Below are 11,644 nucleotides of genomic sequence, written 5' to 3' on the forward strand. Positions count from 1 at the left end.
CCATCAATCTTCAATCTCTCTTCTCTTACAATTCTTGGTGCGGCAGATAATCAAATCCAAGGGAGTCTTCCGTGGGGCTTGGGGATAACTCTTCCTAAACTCCAACTCTTGTTGATTTCCAGTAACCAATTTACCGGCTCCATTCCTCCTTCAATATCCAATGCCTCAAATCTGGAAAGAATATTGCAAACAACAGTTTTAGGGGAACGTACCTTCTTTGAAAAAGTTGCATAGGCTTCAATGGTTGAGCACTAGCTACAACCACGCATAGACAGAGATTACAGCTAAACTCACTGCATCAAACCCACTAACCCAGGAGGCAGTAGTCAAAACAAAGGTAGCCAACAAAATTTGCATATAATAATCAACGCTTATATTCAAATATGAAATATCGAAATAAAAATCCACATAAAGCTAGGACCACAAAGACTTAAAAGAAAGAAATGTAAAGGGTTTTACAAAAAGAAAAAAAAAATTAAAAAAAGCATTGCTTTCGGCAGAGTCATTAATTAATTAATTAATTTGATCAACTTTCTAAAAGTCGAAGTTAGGTAAATTAATGCCATGTGACGTCCAATGGGCCGTAGAAATTTTTTAAGCAGCAAATACCAGCTGGCAGCAATTGCAAATAAAAGTATCTCAAAAATATAAAAAAAAAAAAAAATTTGAAAAAAAAAAAACTTCCATATGATTTGATTGAGTACTATTTTGTTACATTAATTTAATATAAAATTACAAGCATTTTTTGATTACATTAATTTAATATAAAATAGCTGGCCCATACCCCAACAAGCTAGAGCCTAGAGGAGAGAAAAATGAAAAGGAAAAGAGAGAGAAAAAAGAAAAAGAGGGAAAGAGAAACAAGATAAATTTTGAGAAGAGAAACGAGTCCATTGATTCTTTAGCCCACGGCCCCATGTACGGGATTTCCCTCGTACCATTGTGTTTTGAATAATGATTGTTGTACACCAAATAACACCCCTTCACAAAGAATGGACCCCACAATGTATGGGGCCCACCCCTTGTGAAGGGGTGTTGTATGATTGTTGTACACTTTTGGTGTACAACAATCACTCCCCGTTTTTTGTTTCTTGAGAGACATCAAGAAGTAGCAACGAAAGCAAACCAACCATGGGGCTTCCCCCCTTAAGTCCCACACTCTCTTGCTCAGCTCTTTGCATCCTGACAATCGTTTCGGTCTATGGTTATGGCATTGGCGGGAATGAGACAGACCGACTAGCTTTGCTTGAATTCAAGGCCAAAATAGTCGATGACCCTTTCATGGTTTTGAGCTCGTGGAATGACACCACCCACTTCTGCTTGTGGCATGGTGTTACATGTGGTCGACGCCACCAGAGGGTCACGGAGTTGCGCCTGCGATCTCAGAAACTCGTGGGATCTATATCGCCTTTCATTGGAAATCTGAGCTTTCTAAGGTATCTATATCTCCAAAATAATAGCTTCAGTCATCAAATCCCTCCAGAAATAGGTCGTTTGCATAGATTGCTAGAACTATACTTGAATAATAATTCATTTGGTGGGAGAATTCCTGCCAATGTATCCGGTTGCTCTAACCTCAAAGTTATCAGACTTAATTTTAATCAGCTGGCTGGGGAAATTCCCATTGAGGTTGGCTCCTTGTCAAAGCTCAAAGCGTTTGATGTCTCCCACAACCTACTAACAGGAAGCATCCCTCCATCTCTTGGCAACTTATCGTCACTTGAACGACTTTATTTATCCCTAAATAATATAGGTGGGAGTATCCCCGATGCTCTGGGCCAACTGATGAATCTTACAGTTATTGCACTTGGTGAAAATCAATTTTCTGGCACCATCCCTCCATCAATCTTCAATCTCTCTTCTATTACAGTTCTTGATGTGGCACGTAATCAAATCCAAGGGAGTCTTCCGTGGGACTTGGGGATAACTCTTCCGAATCTCCAAATCTTCTTCGTTTCCCATAACAAATTTACTGCAGGCTCCATTCCTCCTTCAATATCCAATGCCTCAAATCTGGAAAGACTTAATTTTAATGACAACAAATTTACCCGAAACATGCCTTCTTTCAAAAAGTTGCGTAGGCTTCAATTTTTTAGCACTACCAATAACCATCTTGGAAGTGGGGGAGCTGACGACTTGAGTTTTCTCTGCTCTTTGACCAATGCCACTAGCTTAGAGCTGTTGGCCATAAACGCCAACAATTTTGGTGGACTCTTGCCTGAATGCATCAGTAACTTGTCATCTACTCTTCGAATCTTGGACGTAAGTGAAAATAATATAGTTGGAACGATTCCGAGTGGGATTGTGAATCTCGTCAACTTAGAGACACTCATCATGTGGAATAGCCAATTCTCAGGCAACATTCCCCTTGAAATTGGAAAGCTTCAGATGTTACAGGAAATGGATCTATCAGATAACAGTCTCTCAGGCAACATCCCATACTCTTTTGGAAATCTAACTCTGTTACTCAAACTATATTTATCGTACAATAATCTGCAGGGAAGCATGCCTTCAAGTTTAGCCAAGTGCCAATCTTTGAATTCTTTAGATCTTTCTAATAATAATCTCAGTGGTACCATACCCCCGCAGGTCGTTGGTCTCTCATCCTTATCAATTTTTCTTGATTTGTCGGCAAACCGTTTCACTGGTCCACTTCCAATGGAAATTGGAAATCTAAAAAATCTAGGTAGACTGAATATGTCAAAAAACATGTTATCTGGTGAAATTCCAAGTAGTCTTGGCAGCTGTATTATGTTAGAGTTTCTAAACCTGGAAGAAAACTTCTTTGGAGGGACCATTCCATCAAGTTTTAGTTCTTTGAGAGGACTTCGAGAGTTGGATCTTTCTCGAAACAATTTGTCAGGAAATATTCCATTCTTTTTTGTGGGTTTCAACTCTTTGGATCTTTTGAATCTATCTTACAACAATTTTGACGGTATGGTGCCAACAGAAGGCGTTTTCAAGAATTCAAGTGCAACTTCAGTTGTGGGAAATAGTCAGTTGTGCGGGGGGATCCCTAAGATGCAGTTGCCTAAGTGCAACTTTGAAAAGTCCAACAAGACAAAATTGACCTTGACCATGAAATTAGTTATCTCCATAGTTTACGGGCTTCTAGGAGTAATTTTTGTACTTTCTTTTCTATTTGTCTGTTGCTTAAGAAGGAAAAGAAAAGAACCCACTTCAAGTTCTTCAGGAAATTTGCTTCTAAATTTGTCGTACCAAAGTCTCCTACAAGCCACCGATGGATTCTCCTCGACAAATTTGCTTGGTGTGGGTAGTTTCGGATTTGTGTATAAAGGAATCATCAATGAGGGCAGAATGACAATCGCTGTCAAGGTACTCAATCTTTCGCGACGTGGAGCTTCCAAGAGCTTTCTAACCGAGTGTGAGACCCTAAGAAACATCAGGCATCGAAATCTTGTAAAGATACTTACAATTTGTTCAAGTGTTGATTATCAGGGTAATGATTTCAAGGCTCTAGTTTATGAATTCATGGTCAATGGTAGCCTTGCGGATTGGTTGCATCCGACTGCTACAGAGGATAAGGCGCACCAGGAGCAGAGGAATCTGAATCTTTATCAGAGATTGAATATTGCCATTGATGTTGCGAGCGCATTGGAATATCTCCATTATCATTGCCAAACACCAATCCTGCATTGCGACCTCAAGCCGAGCAATGTTCTTCTAGACGATGAAATGATTGGACATATCGGAGACTTTGGGTTAGCGAGATTCTCTCTCGAAGCTAACCATAATTCTTTAGGCAATCAGTCGAGCTCTATTGGCGTAAGAGGAACTATTGGTTATGTGGCTCTGGGTAAATACTCTTTATCATTCCTCAATTGATTGTCTTTTTCCTTCTAAGAATATATCTAAGTTTGAAGAGGAACATACAATTTTATTATGCATTTTCTTCTTAATAAAAAATTTAGTATTGTGGTATTTTATTTTCTAGTTTCATCACATAGAGAGTATCATAGCATAATTCCTTTCTTAGCATTAGTTATAGTCATATTAAAATTTATCATATATTAATATCTATGTTGACTTACAGAGTATGGTATGGGAAATGAGGTGTCCTCCTATGGTGATATATGTAGCTTTGGGATCCTCCTATTAGAAATGTTTACTGGAAAAAGACCCACAGATGACATGTTCCAAGGCACTCTAAATCTACATACTTTTGTCCTACAAGCTTTGCCAGAACTTTTGGTCGAGATTGCGGATCCAATTCTTTTTCAAGGAAGAGAAGAAGAGACAACCATGAACAGAACTCATAATAACAACATCAACACTAGAAGAAGCAAAATCCAGGAGTGTTTGATTTTGATGTTTGGGATTGGAGTTGCTTGTTCTGTTGAACAGGCAGAAGAACGGATGAGCATGAAAGATGTTGTAACTGAGCTTCATTTGGTCAGAAGAAAGCTTCTCAAAACTACAAGTGGACCCTAACATTAACCGGTAATTTTGGTAGATTGTTTATTTCAATTTTGATGTCCAATAGTACCATTTGATGATGATTATAAGCTCATTGCATTTTGCTGTCTATTTCTTATTTCAATTTTGATGCCAAAGAATGAGAGAATTTTGCTCTCATTAGGCTAAAACATTATAAATTGGCCTATTTTAGACAAGGACCGAGACTCCATCTTGTTGTTCAAGAGTAATATTATATGTAAGACTCATCATATCTTCTTCTTATCCATACAAAAGTGATGTGATTTTTAAAATTACCATTAGATCAAAATCTAATAATAATCAATCATCAATCCAATGATGATTTTAAAAACCACATCACCTTTAAGAAAATAAGAGGGGGATAGGAGTCTTGCATATAACATTGTTATGTTGTTCGGTCTACTCTGCCCCTAAAGCAGAGGAAAATCACTACAAATAATAATAATAATAATAATAATAATAATAATAATAATAATAATAATAATAATAATAATAATAATAAATTGTGTTTTTCTTCAATTTATTGTATAGAAATATGTTTCTTGACACGATCTATCTATCTTTAGTGTCAATTTTAGATAATTTAGATTGGATAAATTAGGGTTTCAACTGGCCAAAATTAATTTACCAAAATTGATAATTGTGTTACATAAATTATTGTTAGAATCTCACGTTAGACCATTAATTTATAATGGTTTCCAATAAATCTTAAAAAAATTAAAATCAAAGGTCATTTTGACTCATTTATGCATGAAAATTGGGGATTTCGGTTTTTGGCTTTAATTGTTTCAAAACTAAGGGTTTCTTGTGTAACTAGATAATCAAATTACTTGCATGATTGTTTTTTGATTAGATGTGATGAATTTGATAATATAAGCCATTTAGTATTTTGTTTTTTTGGTGAAATTAAAGGATTTCATAGAGTTAATTGTTGTATTTTCAAATTGAGAGTTTAAACATGAAATTGAGAAATTTAATTAGTGATTTAATGTATTAAGTCAATCTGACCTAGGACATATTGGGCTCGAATTGGAGATTTATTAAGGAAACATTATGGATTTTGCGATTTGATCTTAGGTACTAACGTTGAGTAATGATATTCTTCACATTCATTTCATATTGACTTACATTGCGTGTTTTAAATGGCTTCTCATATTACTTCTTCTTTTTTTATGTAAAAAAAAAAAAAAAAAAAAAAAAACCCACTTACAATACACCACATAAGCCGGTGTAATAAATAGGTGTGAAGAAGAGCATTATTCTTTAAAAGTTTGATTGTATGTTTGGTTGAAGAGCGTAGAGAAATTCTTGAAATTTTGTATATGTGCACGATTTAAGTAAATTTGGCTAACCAATTTTTTTTTTTTCAAACTACCTCAATATGATGTTTCACAAAGAAATTAATAATGGTTCCTGAAACTTTTTGAGTTATCTTAATTAATATTGTATGTCTTATTATAATTTCATTTGTTTGTCAAACGAATAGCGGAAGTCGAGCTATATTTTGTAATGAGATGCATATATGTTTTAATTATTTTGAGGTTAATTTTTAAATTAATGATGTTGGGAATGATGGTAAAGTTTATTACTCATAATAGACTTTTACTTGTATGCATAAAAGTATTTTAAAAATGTTATCGTATTATGGAAAAGCTAACTTATTACCATGTTATGCACACACTTTGAAAATTAAGCATACTTAAGTTAATTATCTGATATATTTGTTGTTCAAGTATAATATATTGTTATACATCATATTAAGATTCATAATAAGATTAAATCTTATTAATCTTTTTCAGATGATACAATGATTTAAGACCCTTGTAATTTAAGAAAATGGAGGTTCTTATGGTTCAAGCTCATAGGGACTTGGTGAGAAGTCTTATTTGTATTTGATGAATTAAAATTTGGTTTATATTGATGTTTAAACTTTATTATTATTACTATTTATTATGTTTGGAGACTTTTTATGTGCTTTTAGATATTTGGAGTTGGAATGTAATCGTTGTGAAGTGTTTTATCTCATGGATCAAGTATTGTTAATTTGATGCAATGTGATTGTTATGTGGATATTGCACACTTTAATTTTGGGGTGGCTATTAGTTCTTCTGGCTGTACTGCGTTATTTTTATTCCTAGGCTTTTACTTTTAAAAATTGTCATAGTTTTAATCAATTTTTTATTTTTTTATAAGTAATAGAAATTTCATTAAAAAAAACGTAAGGCGCCCCTAGGCACATAGGAAGTATACAAAGGAACAATCCAGCTAGTCCAAAAAGCAGAACCCAACAAGACCCTCTAAAATCTAAGAGAGCTTCTACGCATGCGCAACGCATCCGTCCCTCTTCAGTCTTTTTTCCACGTGTCATTGTTTTTTCCTTTTTTTTTTTTAAACAAACAAAAGAAGCAATCAAAACAAAGGGGTGTCGCCATTTACGTTCAATTTTCAAAATTTCCGCCATTTTCCAAATCTCCCCTCTCCACCGTGCCCTCCCCCACCGACCGGAAATCATGCGCTGACACCGCTCGCTCTCTGTCGGAGTCCCTCAAAACCAGCAGACCGGCCCACCGGCCGGAAATCCGAATCCGACGCCTTTGCCAACGAACGCCGACGCCGCTCTCTCTCCCATCCGACACCCAGCTCTCTCTCCGCCGGACCCAGTACAGACTGGTTGCCCAGGTCTGACGCCAACGTCGAACCCAGCAGACCGGCCCACCATTTCTCTCCCAGCTCTCTCACAGACCGACACCGGACCAGTAGACCGGGTTTCTCGATGACCCACCGATCGGCCGTCCCAGATCTCTCTCTCAAACCCAGAGGACCGGCCCACCGACGACCCACCCGCCTAGCTCTGTCGGACCCAGCATAGACCGGCCGCCCAGATCTGACGCCGATGTCACACTCTCTGTCGAACCCAGCAGACCGGCCCACCAATTCTCTCCCAGCTCTCTCACAGACCGGCATCGGATCTCCGACGTTGCCCAGATCGACCGGGTTTCTCGACGACCCACCCGCGCGGACCCAGCTCTCTCACAGACCAGGAGCTGGCGACCACCGTATTCTCTCTCTACGGTATCTCTCTCTCTCTCTACTGTATCTCTCTCTCTCTCTTGATAAGCAAATCGTTTCAGCTTCCCCCTCCCTCACCGACAGTGTTTCAGCTTTCTCCCACACCACCGAGCAGCAAAGCCCTAGCCGCTGACCAGTTTCCCCTTTCCTAACCGCTGGATTTCAAAACCTTCTTCATATCTAACGAAACCCGTCTCATTCTGCCCAATTTTTTTTTTCAGCTCATCCCTCTCCTCCAGTGGCATATGAAGTTCTAGTTATTGTGATGGTCAATTTTTTTCCAAGTAGTTCTAGAATATCTTTTTCACCTTTTTTTTCCCTGTTTGAATTGGATTTCTGTAGACATTTAGAATGCTCTTGCTATTATCTGGTTGCAAGTATGGACATTTCCAATCATTTAGAATGCTTTTGCTATTTTCTGTATATATTTAGCATGCTTTTTGCCTAAAATAATTTAGTTGCTTCCCATTTTCATGGATGGTTTGGAGGACTAGTTGTTTTCCATGGTGGCAGATTTACTTGTTTTTTTTATGAACAGAGCTGTTTAGTAGATTCCTTGATTGATTGTGTATCCAAAACCAATAACACAGTGTATAATGAATGACATGTTATTTATTTAGTGACTCAACTAAAAAAACCCATATTTATAACAACTATTTTGGGTTATGAGGTGAGGTTGGGGGTTTTGTTAATTTATAATGGGCTTTTGTTGCTTTGTAATGAGAGAGAGATTGGAGCTGTTTTGTGTGTTGCTTTGGAAAGTTCAAGACGCTGAGCATTTTTATCTGTGTATAATAATGCATGGTTGGTTATGGAATGTATGTGTTTATGGTCACCTCTAACAACTCCTATGTTATTCAAGAAATATAGTTTTGTTAATGGTTCATAGTAAAAGGTTAGTTGAAAATGGCACATATACAAGTGTTGGAATAAAACAAAAGAAGAAATAATTTTGTTATTTCTCTGGAAACCTGAGGATTGTTTATTTTTTATTTTGATATTTTTTTGACTGGTGATTGTTTGACATGCTTATTTGACATGCTCGCATGCTCAGATTGGTTGGTTGGTTGGTCTTTTGCATAGGCAAGACAAAATGTCGGTAAATAGTGGTGCGTCAAGTGCGTCAAGTGCATGTCTGTTATGTTATTGTGGAGTGCCTGCACGTGTAAGGTATTCTTGGACTGATACAAATACTGCCAGAAAGTGGTATGGCTGTGAAAATTATAAGGTACTTTTTGAAATTAATATTGTGTTATACTTTGTTTGCTAGTAGGTGATGATAACATTTTTTAATCTTGCTTTGTCATGCAGAGAAAGGGTGATTGTGATTTTTTTGCATGGGCTAATAATGAGATGACTACGTATGAGACGAAGATAATGGAACGCCTGAAAGTCCTTGACGATAGAAGAAATGCAAATAATGATAGACTTGAGAAACTAATTGAAACAAAAGTTAATGATCAATATCTTATACTTGAGAAGCTGATTGAAAAAAAAATATAATGATTAATATGTTAAACTTGAGAAGCTGATTGAAGAAAAATATAAAAATAAATATATTAAACTTCGACGGGAATTGCAGCAATGTCAAAGCAATGGAAAGATATTTTGGGGTATGATAGTAGTAGTCATATTGCTTTTTGTTTTTCACCTTAGTGGCTATAGTGGATCTCGAGGTACTTATTTGATGTTAAACTAAAAGAAAATGAGAGTTATGTATCAAGTTGGGATGTATTGTATTGTAGTATGTTGGATTGTAATGCAGTGACTTTGTAGAGTAATGTTATTTTGTGATTGGATGTAATATGACAGTTTATTTCATTGAACTTTTAGTTGGATGTAATATGCTAGTTTAGTTGCTAGTAATGAATGGTATTTAATGTAATGTTATGTTTAGTCCGCTATCTGTTTTTGAGTTGTTTAAACAATTGTGTATGAATCAGCTTAGGAGCTGATTCTGTTCAAATCTCTGCTAAAATTGGCTGCTAGTACAGATGGGGCTAGGAGAATATGAAAGAACAATGTTTTCCTTTTTTTCTTCCATTTATTTCTTTTAAAGGGACCAAAGCCATGGTTTGTGGCAATGACCGTGCGTAGGACCAAATGCAAGTGTTGCCATTGTAGACTGAAGCTGCACAGATAATGACTGATTTTTTTATTTTTTTTTTAACAAAGATTTCATTTTGTGGTTGTATAAAGTGATTTGAGCAGTTTTCCAAGCATGGAACATTATACCTCATTTATTCTGTTAGCTAAACACATTTTAATTTGATTTTATAATTTTGGTTATTCCGTTAGCTAAACATACTTAGGATTTAGGAATGAAAAATTTGTTCGGTGAATGTTTGCTTCATTCATGTTAGCCCCAATATGTGCATTCCAATGATTATGATGACTTTGGGAGTGAAATTGAGATGCTTGAACAAGGACTTAAATTAGTAGTCAAGTTGGTATTTTAGTGGCATCCGAGTTTCTTTTTCTTTTGGTTCTTTTGTTTTTCAACATTTCATTACCGTATGGGTCATGCAATGCCCTCTAAATTGTCATGTGATGCAACCTTCCTACCAACACCATAATAGAGTATAGAAGTGGGAAAATAAAATTGCATTGACAATTGACATTTTGGAAGCAAAGATGGATATGCATTCCCGTATCTGCATCTCTTGTGGACTTCCAAGACACACATCACATTACATAAAAAAAAAAAAAAAAAAAAACCATAGATAATGACTCGACCCATGGACATATATAATGACTAAAACAAGCTACTGGTCCCATATTATTTGGAGCAGCAGAAAACAAGCTGCTGGTCCCATATTATTTGAAAATTCTTTGGTTTACTCGATCAAACTTGAACTCTGACCTCCCATTTTTCTTAAGATCAATCATGCAAGGCCATGAAGGGCAAATCAGAGAAAGAGAGAGAGACAATGATTGAGACCCTTTTTTCTGGAAGTTGAATTGGTCAGCATTTGGCTCTCCTCACTTCCTCAGTCCCTACTGCTTGATGACCAAAGACTGGTCTCTACAGAAAAAAAAACACTCGGTTGTTGTGCATGCCACAGCAGCTCCCATGTGTAACACAACTGCTATGCCAGTTGTCAAAGATTGCATGCCTACAATATCAACCATTGAAGATCAGCCACTAGTCAACATTAATTCAGCAGGTCAACCAGCAAGGCAGTCGACTATTAAAGGAAATCAACATAAACAAATATTCTATGCAAGGCAAATATTACCCAGATCAGTAGCTCAATATCTACCCTGCCCTGCATTGATCACTCAATCATGATACCGTATTGTAAAGAAGAACAACAAAGCTATACCAAGACAATAACAAAAGCAGTGGAAGTTACATTGACAGTTACTAAGTTGTCCAATTCCTCTCACCTCTGTTATAACAAATAAAACTCCAATTAGAAGGCAAAGAATACCACTGCAGATGCTACCCCATAGTCCATCAGCCACCCAATCAAGACACTATAATAAATACAATAATAGAAAACATAGTAGCAGAACACTATAATAAATACAATAATAGAAAACTGCCGGGTACCTTATAATTTCGAACAGCACAGTTGGGAAACTTGTAAAGAGATATAATACTATAAGGGTAGTTTGAATAGATGATCTCCTGCCCATTTGGTTCAAGAACAACAAAAACCTGTTGAAGAAAGATACATTACAAGACTTCTAGGCACCAAAAAAGTAGAAGACAGACTTCATATTGATTTATGATTTCATGAGGTTGTATCATCTGTTAGTTTATGCACTGGATGTTAGTTTCCAATTCAACTTTCAAACATTTCTAACCATTCAGTGAGAGTGCTATTAGCTTTTCTGTGACATGTTCTGTGTCTACGTAATTAATTGACAAAGAATGGGCATGAGAACCAGAGGATTTTGACAAGTCTTAACAACTAAATTATCCTTTGCCAAAATATAGGTACATACATATAGTTTGAACAAAGTCAATGAAAGATGAGCTTAAAAAATCAGGGAAAAAGGATAGAATCCTCACAATCATTAGCCATTTCAGAGACAAACAAGGCATGCAGGCATACGACCAATACAATATTGAAAGCATCTCATAAGGTAAAAAATCTACAAAGTCTAA

The 11,644-nt window shown here is 36.4% G+C and overlaps 1 protein-coding gene across 1 annotated transcript; it reads left to right on the plus strand.

The window, feature by feature from the left end:
* The first annotated feature begins 1,131 nt into the window (after window positions 1–1,131).
* On the plus strand, window positions 1,132–4,454 carry LOC133863368 (probable LRR receptor-like serine/threonine-protein kinase At3g47570). The gene is made up of 2 exons (XM_062299310.1): window positions 1,132–3,817; window positions 4,055–4,454. Exons 1-2 carry the CDS (start codon window positions 1,132–1,134, stop codon window positions 4,450–4,452), a joined length of 3,084 nt encoding a protein of 1,027 aa, XP_062155294.1. The 3' UTR covers window positions 4,453–4,454.
* The last annotated feature ends 7,190 nt before the right edge of the window (window positions 4,455–11,644 follow it).

The sequence above is a fragment of the Alnus glutinosa genome, chromosome 3, assembly GCF_958979055.1.
Source record: "Alnus glutinosa chromosome 3, dhAlnGlut1.1, whole genome shotgun sequence".
Lineage (NCBI taxonomy): Eukaryota > Viridiplantae > Streptophyta > Magnoliopsida > Fagales > Betulaceae > Alnus > Alnus glutinosa.